Below are 20,599 nucleotides of genomic sequence, written 5' to 3' on the forward strand. Positions count from 1 at the left end.
GTGATAATTGTGATAATGGTGTGCTTTGGCGCGCTACTCTCAATTATCTGGACCTCTTCGCTTACTGATGGAATCAAAGTAGCTGTTTCTATGGCTGCAACATTGGGTTGCCTGGTAGGTATAATAGGATTTGGAATTTACAAACTGTTGCGCCATACACGACGCATAAGGCCGGGAGCAACAACATTGGATACTGTCTTCTCGGGTACTGTTTCCCCGAGAACTGTCTCTTCGGGGTATGCCTCCTCGGGTACTGTCTCTTCGGGGTATGCCTCCTCGGGTACTGTCTCCTCGGGTACTGTCTCCTCGGGTACTGTCTCCTCGGGTACTGTCTCCTCGGGTACTGTCTCCTCGGGTACTGTCTCCTCGGGTACTGTCTCCTCGGGTACTGTCTCCTCGGGTACTGTCTCCTCGGAACATGACTCCGTGTTAGTCTAGTTTCAAGAGTATAGACCACAGTGATTATATAGAAACGAATCTCCACAGGGCTTTCTTTGCATTTTTTGCCAACTCATAAATTTCAATTTTGGTTGAATCTATGGCAATTCAACTGGCGACTTCATCGTCCATGTTTTTGTAATCGTCACCCACGATCAACGACGTGCCGTCCCACCAATCCGTCTTCGACCGTGCCGTGCCGCCTAGCTCCCCGGGTATGTTGATCGGATCCCAATTCTCCATCTCCACAATCTCAGCGCCGCCTGCTTCATGAGATACCTTGTCCGCCGTAACAATAGTCTTTTACCCGGGGCCGTCTTTCGGGTGGTCATTGGTGACTTGATCACTTGTCTGTTATTGCTGTTGCTTCATCGCCTTTTTGTACTTTGTGACGCGCGCAAAGAGTGACGCGATAATGCAGCTACCAATGACCGTCGCACCGACTGCTGTCCCGCTGCCCGCCTATGCTCCCTTGGAAAGTGCTCGCCGGAATTTGTACCATTGCAGTAGAACAAGTTACCAAAACCGGCCCTCTCAGCTTGGTCTTTCAGATAATTACAACTAAAGTCTTGATTCCAAGGCTCGATTCGCATGCTGCTGCGTACAACAGTTAAGCTTGGACATAGGCTTGTCGCCAGCACGCTATGATCCCGATTGTGTGTCAGTAGACTTGAACCCTGGAGAGTGTTCAAGTCACAAACGAATGGATTAGACGAATCTCAACATCTCAGTACAGGCCCGTTGAAACCTGCACAAATATGCCGGGATCATAGTATCATTTTGTGTCCCTTGTGGATTCCAACTATCGGCGATGGATGTCTGCATCATGATGTGATGCTGGTAGTCAAAAGTTGGGGTACTGGCACAAATAGCATCGCCGTATCTGAGGGCAGTATTTTCCGAGGCCTAGTGTATAGGATCTGCAGGTTCCGTCATGAGGGGTGTCGCACAGCTGCATCACTGACTTGTCATTTCCGATGAGGGGAAATGGAACCAGGGACAATCTATGTGGACTGTAAGCTGTATGCTGCCCACAATATCGTAAGGAAAAAAAGGTCGAGAATACAGCATGTTTCTTATGCTTGTTTGCTTGAGGCTCACTCCTAACTTGTACAAACAGAATGGCTGGCAAGTCGCTCCTGGACGTGAAATATGACGAATTACCAGATCCCACAAAGGTATGGCTCGGCTCGCCAAAGAGCCGTGAGGAAGGTCTTGGGCGATTAGCCTTGCTCACAAACGATCAAGTGCGCAAGGCCGCCACCGAGCAGATCCGAACAGGACGGCGCGTAGGCATGAACTGGGAACTCACGAAGATGGAAACTCCCGGCTTGGGACGCCAGCCATGCGAGCACTCAATCGTGCCTCTTCTGAGCGGCTTGTGTTTCGACGATATCTACCACTTTAATCCACGTGGGCAAGTCCCGTTGGCACGTCCTTTGAAGGAGTACTAACATGATGGGGACAGAACAGAGTAGTCAGTGGGATGGCCTTCGGCACTTTGGTATGAAGGTCAAGACAGACGCCAATGACGAACAACACTCAGAAGAGAAACGCCTATTCTACGGTGGCACCACGGAGTCGGAAATCCTGGAAAAGGGCAACGACAGGATCGGCATCCAGCATTGGGCACGTGAAGGCATCACGGGCCGCGGTGTGCTGATTGACTATGCATCCTGGGCCGACAGCAAGGGACTCGAGTACACGACGTTCTCGCAACACACCATCAAGCTCGACGACGTCCTCGAGATTGCGCAGACGTCCAATATCGTGTTTGAAAGGGGGGATATCTTGCTCATTCGCAGCGGGTTTACGCGGGAGTGGGAGGGAATGTCCTCGGATGCCAAAAAGGCGTATTCAACATCGCAACACCCGCAGCATGCCGGCATCGAGGCCACTACCGATGTCCTGAGGTGGCTTTGGGATTCTGGCTTCTCTGCCGTGGCTGGCGATGCGATATCTTTCGAGGTGTTTCCGCCGACAGGAGATCTGATGCTTCACGAACATATCCTGGCTGGATGGGGAATGCCAATCGGTGCGTATTGAATTTGGTGTAGTTGTGAATTTCTCTGCTAACGTTGATACAGGTGAAATGTTTGATCTTGAAGAGTTGTCTAGGGTCTGCAAAGAAGTCGGTCGCTGGACATTCTTCTTGACGTCGATGCCTCTGAACATGCCCGGCGGAGTCTCATCGCCACCAAATGCACAGGCAATCTTTTGAGAGCTTGCAATGTGGTGTTGATATAGATAGACCAAAGGGTCAGATCAGCACAGTATAGCTTCGAGTTTTCAGGCTGTACATGAACGTGGCCTGGTAAATCTGAATCTCGATGCATATGCGTAGGATCGTCGATACTCGTCTTCGTAATGTCTCTTTACTAGTTTTCGCACACCGAACGTGCCTCTAAAAGTGAATGATCCTTCAAGTGGCCAATCGTCAAGACAATGATCATCGTTGGGTGGGATCGGCAGCAGGGTGAGGGCTGTTGCTTGCTTTTCGCCTCTGGATGAACTGTGCCCAATTGGTTGCTGGACCCTAAAGACGTATCCAGATGTGAAAATGTCGGCATGAATCGCTTGCACTGAGCGTGGCTGAAAACACCACTAATCTTCCATAGACGCGTAATCTCATGGGCCCTTTTTTTTTTTGTGTACCTACCTAACCTAGGTGGCACCATGAGGTATGCGGGAGAAAAGGGACGTATAAACGATTCCTGGCTTTTTAAAGTACCTACCCAACTGACGAAGCATCCACTAAACTGGGCAGTACAATCCGGGGCCTTCGGTGTCTTTTGGCCCCTGTCCCTCTTTGCCTCGTCGCTTGAGCAGAAAGGAACACGGAAGAAGACAGTATATTATTGACATTTAGAAAGCGTACGCGGTCAGGCACTAAAACTGGTGCCAGGATAACCAACCACTGACACACTTGTCTTTTGATTGAACCGCCCTGGGTCATGTCGAATTTGATAGTGTTTCTTGTACGAAACGAGGATGATCCGCCTGTCTACGTAGATTCCTACTTGGCTTCTTCTCATTGCCACTACCACAAGTGCTGTAATGATTCGGCCGGAGTTGAATAGGATACTCTCCGATGAGATGAAGGAGGTTCCGCTGGAAGGAAGAAAGAAAAAAGCTTGTCTTTTGCTTTCATGCATATCCACAAAATCAAACAGGGGAACTTGTCATCATGGCCGTGTCCTGTTCGACCTTCATTGGGGTGGGCCGTGGGGCAGCGATGGAAGCATACATTTTAACAGTAGTACCAAGCTTTTTGCTAGACCCAGGATTGCGGAGCTACCGGAGCTTGGCCGTGGAGTGCTCCCGCCTTTGACAAAGAGATATACTTACCTATCCTGCCTTATTAGGGGGGTTATGTAGGTTAGGCTACTAATTTTAGGGAGGTTCGTTATGACATGTGCGTAAGACTAAAGCCTCTCATTCCACGAGTAAGTGTCCTAGAGAAGAAAACATGGACTTGTATCGTGGCTCTGCTTTGAAGAACTGTAATCCAGCATGTATGCTTCAATCTCATGTACTTTACCTGTGAGCGGAGATACTGTCCATGTTCTTTGTTTAACTCCAGAGATCAAAGAGGCACGGATCCCATTTTCATTCATTTCTCTCGTTCGTCACCCTCGACGGCAGAACCCTGTACAATTTCTTGTTTCATGTTTCCACCGCCGCTCCGTAAGACGCGTGGCCCGGGGAAGTCGCAATTACCAACGATACCGTCACTATTGGGCGGTCATGGAAGAAAACTGACGGCGGGACCCTGGGAAAGAAACAGAACAGCTTTATCCCACTTCCCGAGCCTCATTTCGTAATGCTGGATGGCCACTATCACGAGTCCGGAATAGCCTCCCGGCAATTGATTGCCCAGACGTTGGAAGCCCTGGACCTTGGTGCCCACCTCCTCCTTGAACTGTACGTACATGATCCGCTGTATTGCACCATTTGGCATATATGCCGGCACCCAAGGAGCACCTGCGATGGAGACCAGGCTTGGGATATAAACAGTCTTTGGACGTCCCTCCTTACTCCATCTCGGAGATAGAATCGTGTCACCAAGTCTGTCTTTCTCTTCTTCTTACAACGCAATGCATTCCCTTCTTCTACTCGCTGCCGCGGCTGTGCCTGCGCTAGCTGATACGCATTATTTCTTTGCAGGTTCCTTTGCTGGTACAACCATTGTCGGTGTTGAGTTTGACGATGCGGCTTCAACCCTTACACTTGTCAACAATATTACCACCAGCGCAAGCGGAGGCAGCAAGTGGATCAACATTGATGTAAGTTGTCAGAGAAAATTGCCTATTTCACGATTCATGGCTGATTGAAATCACAGGCCGCCAAGGAGAACCTCTATGTAGGCACAACGGGGTCTTTCCAGAGTTATGCCGTGACCGCCGATCTGGGTTTGACATACACGAGCGCTGTCAACTTGTCTTCGGACTGTAAGTGATTATGCAAAGCTTGAAGAATCCGATTAGTCCATGAACGCTCATGTGTCATCTCCTCAGGCTCCAATGCAAACTTCATCACATCTTCTACTTCGTCGCCTTTCACCGTCTTTGCCACAGCCTACGGCGGCGGGTGTCCTAGCCAGGCTATTTCAGTCGACGACACCGGAGCATTGGTTGCGGCCTTTGCAAATGCCACCTACGATAGCGCTGGAGGTGTCCACGGAACGGCACTGAGCCCCAACAATGACTTCCTCTACTCTGCCGACGACATGGGCAATGCCGTCTGGGTACACTCGTACGATGCTGAGACTGGCGCGGTCGAAGAGGTCCAGTACCTGGCCGCTGCCAGCGATTCAGACCCTCGACATGTGACTGTCCACCCAAACGGCCAGTGGGTGTACGTTGTCTACGAGGCAGCAAACTCCGTCGCTGCTTACAAGCGCGACAACACCACAGGAGAGTTGACCTTTGACAACACTACCTACTCGCTGCTGCCTACTGGTAAGCCAAAATGTTCCATGCCTCCATACCATGAATGACTGACTGACTGACATTGCCCAAGGATTCACCAACTCTTCCTCGTACTGGGCTGATGAGGTCCTCATCTCCATCCCGGCCAGCAACAGCAGCGCCACGTCGCCCAAGTACTTGCTCGCCGCAACGCGATCCCGCACGACGGGTATTTCTGGCTACGTCTCTGCATTTTCCCTCGACAGCGAGACTGGCGCCATTACCGAGCAGCTGTTCCTGACACCCACGACCAACAGCGGCGGGTCTGCCAATGCCGTTTCTCCTGCACCTTTCAGTGAGGATTACTTTGCCATCACCGACAGCGGATCCAACTTTGTCGAGGTTTGGAAGATTGACGCATCCGACGACGCAACGACGGCTGCCCCGGTGGCTCATCTTGATCTGGCCAGTGGTCCTGCCAATGTCCAATGGGTCAACTAGAGGTGATCACCTCGGCATGACCATTCATCAATCTAGGTGACTGTGTCGAGTATATAGTATCTAAGAGTTCTTGTCAATATATGAGATCATTGTACATACAAATTGATTGAAATTGTCAACAGCATTTATGAATGGATACTTGCTAAAGAAAAGCAAATGTATGGGAAACAGCTTATATGTTCTTTCCAGCAGAATAAATGTCATCCCTTGGCACGGCGTAAAGATTCATGACCAAAATCAAGGCATACCCAGTTACAACTCGATTGGCAGCGCCAGGTCTGCATGCCGCGCTCAAGGTAGTCAAGACCATGAGTTTTGCAATTGTTGCATCCATTCCCTGGAATGAGAGATGGATGCCGGACATGCATCGGGCAGAGTGGCCGGCGTCAATGCAAGCATTCTGTAAAGACATATAACGGCAGCGCAGATCTTTAAACATGAGCGACAGTCTTGCGAAACGGGTGAGGCTATGTCGGCAGGCCTGCCAAGCTTAATGGAAGGCATTATAGAAGCTTTTTGTCGGTCGATGCAAAGAAGGTTGAAGTCTCGACTTTCTGCAGATCATACTGCGGCCGTGTCGAAATCCGGCCAGTCAGAGCCGTCGACCGTCTTTCTGCCCTTTCCACCACCCCGGCACGTTTTGGGTGCTCGGTGGTTTATCTCCATTATGATGAACGCCGGGGGGTGTTCGGCATCTCCACAGGATATCCTAGCGACTGTAGCATTCCTGGGAGCGCCGAAACCCCCCTGGTCTCTCTCCGATTCAAAGTTGGAAACGGTCTTTTCTGGAATGACGCTGCCACGTGAAATGTACAGAAGTGGTAGGAGGAGTAGAAGTCAAACTGCGAGAACCTCGACTTTGTTTGATTGTGTATAAGTATCGTCTCATTCCACAGCCTGTCAACCGAATTTTCAAAGTGCTTCATCCTGACTTTTGAACTGTCGAACCCGTCGTCTCATTTGCAATACCCATCTTCATTTCTCTGCCCTGGCTGGCAAAAAAAAATTTTTCCAATAATACATTTGATAATCAATCGCTGTGCGCTTCTCTCAAAAGATACCCATTAAATAACACAATCATCACCATGTACTCTCCTCAACTCCTAGTCGCCACCCTCATCGCCGCCAGCGCTGCCTTGACAGGTGCCAGTAAGCCTCCCCCCTTTGCCTCAGACGCATAACATCATGTATTGAGAACATGTTTAACACGAGAAACAAATAAAAAGTCAGCCTACAGCCACGCCAATCCTCCTTGGCGTGCAACCTGGCCCGCTTCCAAATCGTCAAGGCCATTAGCGACACCAAGAGCGCCGTCGCCGACATTCAGGACCCGACGGTGCAGTCGGCCGCGGCCGCGGGCGTCAAGACGGCCCAGGGCGGCGTCGCCCAGGTGGCCTCGTCCCTCTTCTCGGGCGCCGCCCCTTCTGCAGACGGTCGTGATGCCGTCGAGAGCGGACTCAATGCGACGAGCGCTGCTCTTGCGGGCGGTGATGCGTAAGTTTTTGGCTACCCCCTTTGAATTCTCTTTCTTTTGCCCTAATTCATGTTTGCTAAATTATGATCGTATAGGACCGACCCGGCCATAGCGACCGCTCAAACGTCGCTGGAGGATGCGATTGCAGCAGGCCAAGATGTACTTGCAAACTGTTAGACTGAATTGCATGCGTATAATTTATAGACGCAGGAAATAGACTGGCTATAGTATACATGGATTATATAATTAATGAGATAAATGACAAGATAATATTGCATATAAATTGCTCATTCGTTGTAATGATGATTGATTAGAGTTGATGATAATAAAGCTCGTATACTACTACTTTGCTGTAGATTAATGCAATTAGTCCCGTTTCAGGTAGCGGCCGCTATAATCGTCGTCCCTTGGCTTGGTATAACATGGACATCATCCACTAAAGCGCGAGCTTATTCATGTTTTCGAGCGTGAAGTGCAAATTTGATAACCGCGGGTGGTATATGTTCATATTACCAAATCACTATCGTTGATATGCACCAAATTTCACCATTATCAATCCTCCGGGTTGTCCAGACCCGGAGTTCGATCGGACATATCTGTGCTCCCTGAAACCCCGCAAGTATACACAGCGGGGAGTGACACGCCTACCTCGGGACAGAGCACTGACGCCATGCGACTGGCTGACGGCTGTTGTGACCTAGACAAGTACCTCAACAATATTATTCATTCCTGAGAGTAAACAGTGCTGATATTCAAGCTCTTGTGCTATCGCCATAACCAACAATCATGCCGTCCGCTCGTGCCATGGAAATCTCTGGTGCGCCCGACCCTGGTTATATCCCCCCGTCGGATGCCGCCCACGACAACACATGGTACAACCAAGACTTTGATGGGTACCGCATCTCGGAGCATCCGCTCTTTGAAAAGAGACGGCTCCGGGTCGTGTGCGTGGGCGCCGGCGCCACTGGCCTTCAGCTGGCCTACAAGGCGGAGCGGGCGCTGGAGGAGGTCGACCTTCAGATTTACGAGAAGAACGCCGATGTGGGCGGTACCTGGCTCGAGAACCGCTACCCAGGCTGCGCGTGTGATATCCCGAGCCACGCGTACCATTTTACCTGGGCCCGTAATCCCGATTGGACTTCCTACTACTCGAGCTCGGAAGAGATATGGCGATATTTCAAGGACGTTGCTGTCCGGTTCGACTTGGAAAAGTACGTCAAGCTGAACACTTCGGTCCGGAGCGCCACGTGGGATGAATATGAAGGGAAATGGCATCTAGAAATTTCGAGTTCCAACGGATCTGATTTCATCGACTCGTGTGATATTCTGATCTCGGCGTCTGGCATTCTCAACTCGTGGAAGTATCCAAATATCCCTGGACTGGACGAGTTTGGTGGCAAGCTGATGCACTCTGCGCAGTGGGACGAGTCTTATGTCTTTGACGACAATGTTCGTGTGGCCGTCATTGGCGGAGGGAGCTCTGGCGTCCAAATTATACCGTCTCTTCAGCCCAAGGTACAAAAGTTGGTCGCCTTCCTGCGCTCCCCCGTGTGGGTGACGACTGGATTCGGTGCCAAGCACGCGGCCCCGGGAGGAACGAATTTCGATTACTCTGAGGAGCAGAAGGGTGCTTTTCGGGAGGACCAATCTCTCCATCTCAAAGTAAGAACTGCCAAGAGGTGTGACGTGAGAAAAGAAGATGATAAGTCCGGCTGACCTGCTGGTAATAGTACTGCCGGGACGTGGAAGGAGAGCTCAATAAGCGCTTCAACCTGATGCATCTGCACTCGGAAGACCAACGGAGCTCGAGAAAACTCATTGCCGATATCATGGCCGACAAGATCAATGACGAGGCGCTGACGAAGCGAATGGTCCCCGACTTTGCTCTTGGGTGCCGCCGAATGACTCCCGGGTCGGGCTACCTGGAATCCTTGACCAAGCCAAACGTCGAGGTCGTTCATGAGAGCGTCGTCAGGCTGACCAGGACGGGAGTCGTGGACGCTGCCGGCGTAGAGCACGAAGTGGATGTTGTGGTACGACCTACATCCTTGAAACGATTATAGGACCCTCTCCGAGTAATTAGTTAACCTGTTCCAGGTCTGTGCCACTGGTTTTGATACGTCCTTTGCACCTCATTTCAAGGTCACTGGAAGGCACAATGCGGACATTGCAAGGCAACTCGGTGACTTTCCCCGAGGCTATCTTGGCATGGCAGTGGCAAGTACTCCCCATATCAGCCGTGATATTTCATGCCACGTGTTTCAAGCTGACAAATTGCCACCAGGAAAACTTTCCAAACATGTTTCGTGGGTGACTCCTCAATGTAGAAAAATCGACAGATATTGTGACATACTGACGAACAGCACAGTCATGCTTGGCCCGAATAGCCCAGTAAGCCATGGCAGTATCCTTCCCATCATGGAATGGGCCACTCGTTACATATTCCAAATCATCACCAAGATGCAAACAGAGAACATCAAAGCGGTCGAGCCCAAATCAAAGGCCGTCAAGGAGTACTATAACCATACGCATGAGCTCATGAAACGGCTTGGCTGGTCCTCTCGTAAGTCACTTGCTAACATGGATTTGACGGTGAGGCAAAGAAATTCCCGACTAATTCTTCTACACTCACCCAGCCTGTCGGTCATGGTTCAAGAATGGAAAGATTCACGGGCCCGTGACGGCCATTTACCCGGGCTCGCGACTCCACTGGTTCGAAATGCTGTAAGTCGTGAAAACATTTTCATACTTTTTGCGTGCTCCTCTGGGAAATATTTCTCTTCCATGTGTATCCCTTGGCTTCTGCACCCCCAGAGGCGTGTGAAAATCTCACCTTGGCTAGTAATCTTTGAGCGTCAATGCAAAGCACAAAAAGCTTACACTCCTTGACTTGCTAGGAAAAATGTTCGATGGGAGGACTATGAAATTGATTACATAACGGAGAATAGATTTCAGTTCATGGGTAACGGATTCAGTCAGACGGAATGCGACCCTGCAGGTGACCCGGTGTGGTACTTTGACGATCCATTTACCAAGATCTAGTTCTGGTAGCAGGTCTGGAGAACCTGATACGGAACATGCAGAATGTGTAATGAGTAGTTGTTCAGCTTCTAGGCTCAAATGGTTATGAGTTCATGGCATCACACTATCTCATCATTTGCCACGCAATCATGCTGCTTCTGTTAAATTCATGGATTCATGATTTGCACTACGTCCGAACATTCTAGAGCCGCATCAGCAACATCATGTATCGGCCGAGCCACTGCCTGCTTTAGTTGAGGATCAGCATTACATATACGAGTTTTGAGTGTATGTGTATGTGATGCTTTCCCTCTCTCCCTCCCGCACATCGATGATTGGCGAGTTGACAGGCACAATGCTCAAGAATCCGACAAGCTCAAGCCTCAACACAGCCTGGGACTAAAGCAGACATCATATCAACAGAGGGAAGTGTTGGGCATGTGCACCAATGCAGAAGTGCCCAAGCCCCTCACGTGATTATTGTACAGTCTTACATGGTTTGGCTTTCCTCTCCAAACGACATTATTTTATCAAGTATCATCCGTGTCCACCAGGAGGGTTTCCGTGTAGAGCGGACAGCATTCTTGGAACGTCATATGAAATATACACTTTCGATTCTTCGCGCCAACTTGCCATCCCTTTTTTGGCTTCCCATCTCGTCGATCTTTTAATTGAAGCATCTCGAGGTTGCTTTGGATGCGACGCGTCCTGCAATCGTATTCCGCAAGCTACTGTCCAAGAGCCCGAGGCCTATTCTGACAATGGCAGCAAATTTTTTCAGCAGGTTTGCCGTCCCAGTCCCCCAAGTCGTGTCTTGCCTTGTTAGAAACGACACGTATAACCATGTACTTGAACCTAATGGTGTACCGATAAAAGAAAAAGAGTTCAAGAAAAACAAACGCGAGCGAGGACGGGATGATGTTATTAATTTATTAAAAGTAAAATAAAGGGTTCAAAACTGCACAATGAAGCTTAAACCATGTAAACCAATCGGCAGTAATAAAATGAATATACGAGAGTAGGAAAACCCACATAATAATCTGCAAAAACTACAAGGCATCCAAGGGAAAACATCATTGAGAGGATGGCAAAATGAACCAGGGCGAATGTATGTCACGGCTGCCGATTTGAAGAAAGATCACGGGGCCGCAATTAGTGTAAGTAGCTTCGCGCAACAACTCCCCCCACGATATACTTCAACTTGAAAAGGAGAAAAAAAAGTGAATCGAATGTAAAAAATAAATCCTAGAAGTAGCACCACTCCGTTTCGATCGGAGGTCCTCCGGGTTATGAGCCCGGCGCGCTTCCGCTGCGCCATGGTGCTTTGATTTCCTTTCCAGTTGTTGAAAACAGTGCCACTTATCAAATCTAATAACACCCATTGCCCCGAAGCAGGACATGGTTTGACAGACGGGTGAGTCACGAATTCCTCCTTGTAGGTTTTTTTTTCCTGCGAGGGAAGAAAAAAAAAAAGGGATTCCACCCACCATCTCTGGCCGACGATGCTCCGGTGTGGGGTGAAGGGATAGAAATTTTTGTACTCATGTGCTAGAAAATTCGTAGGCGACAAAGGAAAAAATGATGTCCTGGCCGGTCACGAGTTATCTTAGGTCCCAGTATTAGGAGAAATTTCTACGGGGTAAATCGATGGGACGGCCACAACCACAGTATCCGGCCAACATGGCCCTACAACAGCATACATGTAAAGTGTTGATGTTGCAACTCGTCGGTGGTCGGTGACCACTTGGTGCGAGAAGAGCCGTCGTAATCTAGGTATCAAGAGGTTTCAAATGTCTCAACGAGCCGCCATTGCAGGTGATTTGACTAGATGCCTGCGCGGTGTTAACCATTTTGTATCAGAGTTCATTCTGTTCCCCTCTGATTTTTCGGGAGTATCAAGGGGAGGAGGCATTTCGGAATTGATGTCACGGGTGATCTAGGTTTACTTGTACAGAAGGACGGGAGAGATGGTGTTGGCAAGCTCTTGGAATGAGCAAACCTTTCAAGGAGCCGGCCGGTACGCAACGGTTAGGGAAGATTGACAAGGCTTTTCGACAGCCGATGCCTGAACCACGGTGGGCGAGGAGAGTTTGGCGCTGTATGATGGGGTATCTCGAACAGGCAGCCCAAAGGGTCGGTTGATGGGAATTACCACCTCTGGTTCAGCGCATCGTGGGATCTGCAAAACAGACCACACACGGGCCTTGAGACAACGACTCGGCCTAGGAGAATACCCGAGGTTCAGATATGTATACTTTTGCCATAAACAATGGAAATCCTGTGGAGCATTGCCCAAAACATACGACTTTGAGATACACGGGAATCCAGTATGTTTCTTGGTATGCGGTTCCATCCCAACCAGGGCAGACTCATGGAGAGACTGTTGTCGTGGCACTCCGAAGGCATCATCGGGCCGTGCTTACATACCAACTCCCCGACAGGCAGCTCATATCTCCTCGAGGGATGCTCATGACGACACCCCGGAACAAACGGATGGCCTCATTAGCCTGTTGGGAATGGATGGGAATGGATGGATGCTGCGTGCGAGTCGTGCGTCTTTGCAGACTACTAGCACTTGGCCTGTGTTGACTGAACGGCGAACCTAGCCGACTTTTGCGGTAATATCATTTCCTTTTTGGCAGTGCTACCTCGGGAAGAACTAAAAGAAAAAAAATTTGGAAAGGGCATCTGGAAAATTATTGTTCATGAGTAAAAGAACCGGCCTTGCAGGAAGAGATAAAAGCATGTATTGGCCCTTGGGATTCCCGGAATCTGACCGACTCCACAAGATCTATTCCCAGACAACTACTAGTATGGTATGTATGTAGTAACTATTCCGTAGTAAGGGCGATATTACGCACTGGTTTCTTGTTTTAGGGCGCGCGTGTGAAGTCTTGCATACGAAACTCTGCTTGTAAAAATACGGAGATTTGGCGGGGCCCGTATTCCCCTCCCAAGCCTCCATTCCCCTCATGGGATGCCCGCGTCCGAACATTGAGGGAACAATTCGCGATTCCGTTCATTGCTGGGATGAGTGGGACGTGGGCCGAAGCGGCACAGTGCAATACGCACCGACAGTGTGTATGTAGTGCAGAGGAGCTCAGGGTTCGGTGGCCAGGGATGCTAGGTCTCCCAAGAGGGTGGTGGGTGTGCCAATAGAAATTCCGTCGGTCGCTGGTCAAGTAGTTTAAATGGCTGGTTGCACCCTAAGCTTGGTAAAGTAGTAGTACGATATACACCTGCTATCATCTCGAGGTCAACGGTTTGGATCCCCTACCACATAGGTAGTGCAGATCAGGAGCATCGGCTGCATCTTTGGAGGGTTAAATTTTCAGCAAGGCGTTTTGGTGATGGATACATGCAATCGGATGAATGTGAAATCCTCGAAAAGCGACGGGCGGATCTGGAAGAAAACTATAGCCGGAGTCAGCCACAAACCAGCGCCGAGGTCGTCTGATATTGGCGTCGCTGGTGTCGAGCAGTAAAGAACAGGCCTTTGATAAGTACTAGGCAATTGCGCCAGCTGGGCGTGTGACATGACTGGAGCGGGTTAGGCGGGCGTACTCGTAGTTTGGAAGTACGCAGTAAAGTGTAACGCACCATGAGAATTGATGTGCTCAAGCTCATCCATCCAATTCAAACATTGCCTTGCCCATGTTTGATGAATATGCCTGGCACGCGCGCTGAGGCTGACGAGTCAGCAAGATATCACAAAAGCTTGGCTATTTGCTGTTCTAGCGGAAGATAAACCTTGCGTCGGATACCTAATATAAGCCATGTAAATGCTGCCCTTCCAACCAGGTGGACACGAAACGCAGGGCACGGGCGGGATCACTATCCAACATTGCTTATACCTTTAGTCCTAGTGGAACCATGAAAAAGGTTTCCAAGAGCTGGTAGTAGTTTTGATCAGTCCCATAGCTATACTGACGGGGCAGTTTGGCCATCCATAACTCTAATTGGAATGCATCGAGTTGAATTAGGCAACCAGTCACGAAGTTTGTGGTAACATGGACGGGCGGTACTTGACGACGACGACGTGTGGACGAAGTATGCGCCGAGCAGACGATACACGCGTCTGGAATACGCCGGTCGCATCTGATAGAGCAAGTAACCAGTCTGCCTGGGATGGCGGGTCTCTAGAGCGCGATGCCTCTGATTGAGAGTGTGACCAATGATATGACTTGACCTGCGGCATAATCATATATTGAACGATTCCGCTGTTCAATGTAAGTGTCAGGGAAACCCGGGGTGTCTCGCTACTACTATTACTGTGTACATAGGGGCAGGGCACGGGGCGCCTTGGTTGACAATCCTAGACCACCGGAAGCATCATATGCATATGGCGAGCTGATGTTTATTAGTCAACCTGGCGATTGGCTGGGTTGGTTGGTAGGTTGGGTTGTGGACAGTGTCTAGTGCGCTCGAGGAACTCATGACTTTTTTTGAGACACTGTCGACCTGCTGCATCTAGGCTGAAGGCATGATACAGGATCAGTGTTGGATGGCAAGCTGCTGCCGTAGTTCAGGGGGGGCGGGACAGGCGGACAGGCGAGCACTCCTCAATCAATTAGTCGGTCCAGCTACCCAGCAAGTGCAATCATGTCGGAGAAAGGAGCAGTGTTGCCGTGATGCCTGCGATATAGCCAAGTCAGGACTGGGGGTCGGACTCCGTGCTGCTGCAGACTTGCGGCGAATGATTTTGATCAGATCGATCAGCATGGAGGGTTTTGGCTTTTTCGCCTTTTGGCAAGGCCAAAAAAAAAAATGATGACGGACGAAGATGAAGGCGGCGGCGACTGGGTACCTACCTACCTACCTACCGCCGTGGGCTGCCACGCATCGCCTACTGTAGCAAGGTGAGCAAGTAGTAATGTGTCGGGGCAACTACCTAGACCTCATGGCATAGCACCAATAAAACCCAAACTTGTGAGGCGCTATTACACCGGAAGCAACAGTTCTACGCATCCGGGTGGTAAGACCTCCGGCGGCCCTCTAGCATCGTGTGCCGTCAGCAAGTGAGTGCTTTTTTCTTTTTTGTGTGTGTCTGGTGAGGAGGGTAGACTCAAGGCACTATCGCTGGTCGGGATCAAGGTCGGCCGGTCGTCTTTACCATTTGAAGGCGGCAGCCACTTGTTGAATATTACTCCATTGCCTGCATCCATCCCAGCTACATCTGGGCATGATGTACGGAATACAGTAGGTATCCTGGCTGGCTTGTTAGTCTGTCATAAGTATGCGATGTGGTATTTTACACTAGAACACTGAAAAGAAAAAGAAAAAGAATTAAATAATTTGAGTGCTTGCATGTCGAGGTGGAGACGTTGCATGTGAGGAAACTCTATCATAATCATCATCGTCAGTAGCAAGTATCATCATACCCATTCATTCGTTCCGCACCGGGCCAGAACACCCATGTCCAATCCCTTCCCCTTGTTGCTTTGCTTGGCTTGGCTTAGGACCTCGAGCGCTGATGGTTTTTTTTTTTCTTTCTTTCTCTACTCCCCCGCCTTCCGCCTTCCCAAGCTGCGAGGGCCCCGTTGCAAGGGCGCCACATTGGCACTTTCTCTTTCGGAGATGATACCTGAGAGGTGAAAAACGTTACTGGACGGTCTGAATTAAAATAACACGTACATTACCTTGCCTTATGGTTGGTGCTTTTCGCCTGAATGTGGGAGGACCGGTGCTTCGAGAAAAGCTGTAGCTCTTCATAATACACATTCCATGTTTTATTCGTCAGCATCCTCTCTGTTTGACGGATCCTGTTTTACGAGGGTATGCTGTGTACTATTATCTCGTACGGCCGGCAGGTCACTAATGTAGGCAGTGGCCAGCAACCGATTTGCAGACCTCCGCCATTTCACCATACCATTTCGTAGCATCTCCTAATGAAAGCGTTTCTTAGTAGCAATAATAATAGGAGCGTCGTAGTAGAGAGAGACGAGAGAGAAAAAAATGATACTACTGATGACGATTGGGGGTGCACGTATCGTGTCCTAAGATAGCATTGGAAGCGCATGGCACTACAAGGATAACGACTACACAGTATCGTGTTGGATCCTTTGCCGGCGATCCAGGCGCGGTCTTTATCCAGTCAAGCGCAGTAGCGCAGTATGTCTAGCGTCCACAACTTTGTCCTGGCGGTACCTTCAGCAGCACCCCCAAAGCCCGTGATCCTACACGATTAGGCTGTTCAATTAGGCTTCGTGTCATGGACGATAAACTTGCATGGGAAATCATGTGCAACGAATGATTTGATTCCCTTGACGAGGCATAATTAATGAAGATAAAACACTCACTTATGATTGTGGGATCTTGAATCAGTGGTAAAGAGGGAAATCATCAATGGTAGAAGCATTTGTCCGACTCCGATTGGATGTCGTACTGTAGCAAGGGACGAGTGTAGCTTATGTACATCCATTCATACATACATACATAATGTACCTGGAGCAATCAGTGACTGACCTGCCGACTGCTCATGAAGCCACATCGGCCACCTGAAAAGCCACTACGCGGCACCAGTCGTAGGCGTTTCTCATCTACCAATGGTCTTCAAATCGGGACGCCGCTGGTCTGACCAACAAGGGATAAGTAAGGTAATTAATTGCACGCACTGTAGTAGACAGATTGATGGGCAACACAAAAAAGCCTACTACGGGGTGCAAACGGAGCCTGTGCGGTGTTTTCGGACCGTGGCGAGTCAAATCTCGTTCTCCGTCATGGAGATGGCCACAAACTTCAGTGATCCTACATCATCATCTTTGCTAAAATTTGTGAAAGTTTTTTTTTCTCCTTCCTCTTCCCTTATCCCCTCCCTCCCTGTATGGAGCTGGAAGGGAAGTGCGCGAGCGCACGATTGATTACCTCCACTGATGACCCGAAAGAACTAAAGGCTGGTCTGTTTAGCTCATAATGGATGCAGCCCGGCGGAAATCTCGTCAAGACATGGCAAGCTGAACGAACTTCTTGCAAGCTGGCTGCTCATCCCTCCCATGCCGCAACGGCCGTCAATGGAGCAGTGCGGCTCCGTCATTGAATCTATCTGGCTGCCTTGCCTGCACTACATTTATTTGCCTAGAGTCGCCTTCCTGAGGGGCAACGAACGGTGTCTAATCGTATGTACAAGGAAGAAAGCAAAATCAATCGCTCGTGCCACCCCTTCCCCATTTCGCAAATCACCCTCTTGTCTGATTGGGTTGGCCAGTCTTGCATAGGGGTGGTCTCACCTTTTGGAAGGGTGAGCCAACCGCTTGTGAATCTTTCAGGCGCCGCTGCACCATGGAAGGCCCCCGCCCCCCGGGCAACTTTGTAGCGGCATTGACAATTGGCGCTGTGCCAAAACACACAATTTCCATGTCACCCATTGCACGGCATCTTGAATCTTTTCATCACCGACCTGCCTATGGTAATCATTGCAACACGCCACGGAGCGTTCCATCGCTTTGTGTGGGAATGCGGCTACAGCTGATTCGGTCGGCCAAGTTGAAAGGATCGAAAGCTGCCTGCCCACGAGCAGCTTTGCCAAGTTCTGTTTGGCTACAAATGATATTAGGGAAGGGGGGGGGGATTCAAGAATATGTGGTCTTGCTTGCTGTTCCATTTACCCTCACAAATGCCATTTTACATCTGTCACACCCAGCCCGAAGTTGGCCCCTCCAACTCTTTGGACTGACGTCGCAGCTTGGTGTGCAGTGTGCACTGCTTACGTAGTGCTGCTTCCCTTGAGTGCCTCGTAAAACGGCATTTCTTTAGGGCCCAGTCAGTACTTTAGCCGAGCATAGGCCCCCTCTCCCCATGACGAGTGTCTGTATCCGCAGCCTCGTCTCAAGATAGACTCTAATAAGAGGGACGCACGGCGTTTTGGGTGGGCTTCAAGGATGCCAGCACGAGACCAACCGACTGACCAGCCGACTGACCAGCAGATAACCTTCCTTTCGCCTAGGAAAGACTGGGAAGTGAAATCAATTGTTACCTGCTTGCCTATGGGTTGGTAGGGTAGGCACGTCCAGATGGACAGAACGGACGGGGCAGACGGACAGACGGACAGACCTGCAAGGTATCATTAATAACAGGCTTCTTCGGCGATCAGCGGTCTCCAAGCCTCCAAAAGGATCCTGACGCGTGATTGCACCAAAGTGCTGCAATCTTCTCATACCCACCCCGGAGGTAAGACTTCAGACGGCGCTGCCACCTACCGAGACGGCAAACCTGGACTGAGCTGGACCCGACAGGACTGGGATGGATTGGATTGGACTGTGAACACTGGATACATTTACGGGACACTCTCATCAAGTCAGGTCCTTGCTCTCAACGAATGCTCCCCCCCAAAGGCGGTAGTACATAGTAGTGTTAGAGGCCGTACCAATGAAGATTATCCTTTGACGAGGATACCTAGGTAGGATAGGTAGTAGAGGTAGCGTCCGAGGCGCAGGATGCGATAGGCCGGGTCCAACCCCTTCTGACACCCCCCAATTCGTACCCTTTCCCCGCCGAGCCTGGCTACAGGTTATTCCCTTTTTAGACCAAATCTTGAGAGCTTCGTGAATCGTCGCCGTAGAAGACCGGGAGCAGCCCAGTCAATATTTCACAAACCCTGAAGCTGTCTATCTCATGTCGGCCTACTATTTGGGTACCAGCAGTAATAATAGTAGTCGCTGCTGCATTCCATTTTGCACATCCGCCTTGATGCTTGCACACATGCACACACACCGTAGCAGTGTATGCAGGATTCCAGGAGGCAACTCCACAGTTCATGTCTCAACCTAGGATGTCCATGTGCCTTGCTTGGCCCTTCTGCCGTGGTGCTTTGGCCTCTCTATCTTATTTTACATTTTACATTTTTATAATTTTCTTTCCCACCAACATCCGTTGATTGATGCTTCCACCGGACCATGAAAAAAAAAAGCTGCCAAACTTTTTGATTGGCGGACAGGGCCGCTATGGAACGACACGAGCAGACGATAGTCGCTGTGCTAGGTATTTTCTCGCGGCTGCTGTCGTGCGCCCACAGTCGGCTTACCTTGAGTTTATCGCTGCCGCTTCCCTGCCCCGGGTATGGTGTCCCACTGTTGCTGCCCTTGCTTGACAGAATTTGACACAGCCATGTATCATTCTCACAGTATACGAGACTGTGTGTATGTTCTGTAGATATGCAGTCTCTAGACTCTATTGAAAGAGAGATGCAGAATCCAGCCCGAACCATCACCTATCAGTTTTTCTTTGCGTGATCCACATTCCCAAAAATTTGACAAGAAGCACTATCATTCCCTGGAGACGGCTTGCAACACGGAACTCTCCAAAAAATGATTTTCAACCATTACAACTAGCCTTGCGCTGCCTGACTGAGCCCGACCCGCGACCGAGATGGGCATCCAAACCATGAGACAGACAGACTATCTCAATCTCCAGTGCCTCGATGCGGTAGTAATTGGCTGACCTGATCGATCGGCAATCACTGGAAGTGGCCAGTCTTTGATACTTCCCGGCCTCGTGTTCCGCAGTATGTATGACGGCAGAACACCATAGCCGAAAAGGAAGCAAGGCTCATCGCCAGCAGCCCCAAAGCTGGGTCCTCAATATACATATTTCAAGTGTCAGTCAGAGCGGCCGCCCGGCCTCATTGGACAACAACTGTAGTAATGATTCCTGTCATCGTTCGTTTTATGGTCGGAGGATCTAGCAAGCAGTAGTATGTGCGTCAACTAGAGTTTGCTGTCCGAAATTGCACCTGTCCACCCGTGCACACCGAGGCAGGTAGGTATACATTATTTGCATTTGTTCGCGTGACTCGGCAAAGTGCCATTCTTGACCTTTTTTTCATGCCTGTGACCCAGTCTTATTTTCCTATACTTTATGCGCTAGAGATAAAATGAGAGACAAGCCCGACGCGTTCGAGGCAGGGCAGGGCAAGCATTTAACAAGCGAATGCGGGCGCATATCTCGAACAATGAGGATTTGCACGGCTTGTTATAATAGCAAGCGGTCAAAATCTGTTCGTGCCGGTGCTCGTAATTATTACTAGGGCCACAAGGGATACATTAGTCGTTGGGAGGGGGAGGGGGTTTAAAAAAAAAAACCTGGTACGTGCCATCCGGACATGACAGTCTCAGACGCATTTTGCCTCAAGCCCTTTGTACTGCTAAAAAGCCGCGCGGGCTCATTCATCAATGGAAATGCTGCGTTCCACAGCCATGTGGGACAATGACTCCGTTGATTTTTGCCTATCTATTGCGCCATGACAATGACAGCCTAGGGA

General features: G+C 49.9%; 5 protein-coding genes across 5 annotated transcripts; 4 read left to right on the forward strand and 1 right to left on the reverse strand.

Moving 5' to 3' along the window:
* Positions 1–137: 137 nt before the first annotated feature.
* PFICI_05542 (uncharacterized protein) lies at positions 138–681 on the reverse strand (the record flags this gene model as incomplete). Its single annotated transcript, XM_007834123.1, has 2 exons — positions 138–434; positions 592–681. The coding sequence occupies 2 exons, from the start codon at positions 679–681 to the stop codon at positions 138–140; spliced, it is 387 nt and encodes a 128-aa protein (XP_007832314.1).
* Positions 682–1,559: 878 nt separating this feature from the next.
* Positions 1,560–2,659, forward strand: PFICI_05543 (uncharacterized protein; the record flags this gene model as incomplete). Its single annotated transcript, XM_007834124.1, has 3 exons — positions 1,560–1,851; positions 1,907–2,473; positions 2,526–2,659. The coding sequence occupies 3 exons, from the start codon at positions 1,560–1,562 to the stop codon at positions 2,657–2,659; spliced, it is 993 nt and encodes a 330-aa protein (XP_007832315.1).
* A 1,876-nt stretch (positions 2,660–4,535) lies between these two features.
* Positions 4,536–5,849, forward strand: PFICI_05544 (uncharacterized protein; the record flags this gene model as incomplete). The annotated part of the gene is made up of 4 exons (XM_007834125.1): positions 4,536–4,724; positions 4,781–4,889; positions 4,956–5,399; positions 5,461–5,849. The coding sequence occupies 4 exons, from the start codon at positions 4,536–4,538 to the stop codon at positions 5,847–5,849; spliced, it is 1,131 nt and encodes a 376-aa protein (XP_007832316.1).
* A 1,085-nt stretch (positions 5,850–6,934) lies between these two features.
* Positions 6,935–7,347, forward strand: PFICI_05545 (uncharacterized protein; the record flags this gene model as incomplete). The annotated part of the gene is made up of 2 exons (XM_007834126.1): positions 6,935–6,998; positions 7,076–7,347. 2 exons carry the CDS (start codon positions 6,935–6,937, stop codon positions 7,345–7,347), a joined length of 336 nt encoding a protein of 111 aa, XP_007832317.1.
* A 762-nt stretch (positions 7,348–8,109) lies between these two features.
* Positions 8,110–10,365, forward strand: PFICI_05546 (uncharacterized protein; the record flags this gene model as incomplete). Its single annotated transcript, XM_007834127.1, has 6 exons — positions 8,110–8,985; positions 9,054–9,356; positions 9,421–9,562; positions 9,692–9,886; positions 9,960–10,047; positions 10,221–10,365. The coding sequence occupies 6 exons, from the start codon at positions 8,110–8,112 to the stop codon at positions 10,363–10,365; spliced, it is 1,749 nt and encodes a 582-aa protein (XP_007832318.1).
* Between the last annotated feature and the right edge of the window lie 10,234 nt (positions 10,366–20,599).

The sequence above is a fragment of the Pestalotiopsis fici genome (genome assembly GCF_000516985.1).
Source record: "Pestalotiopsis fici W106-1 unplaced genomic scaffold PFICI_Scf_3, whole genome shotgun sequence".
Taxonomy (NCBI): domain Eukaryota; kingdom Fungi; phylum Ascomycota; class Sordariomycetes; order Amphisphaeriales; family Sporocadaceae; genus Pestalotiopsis; species Pestalotiopsis fici.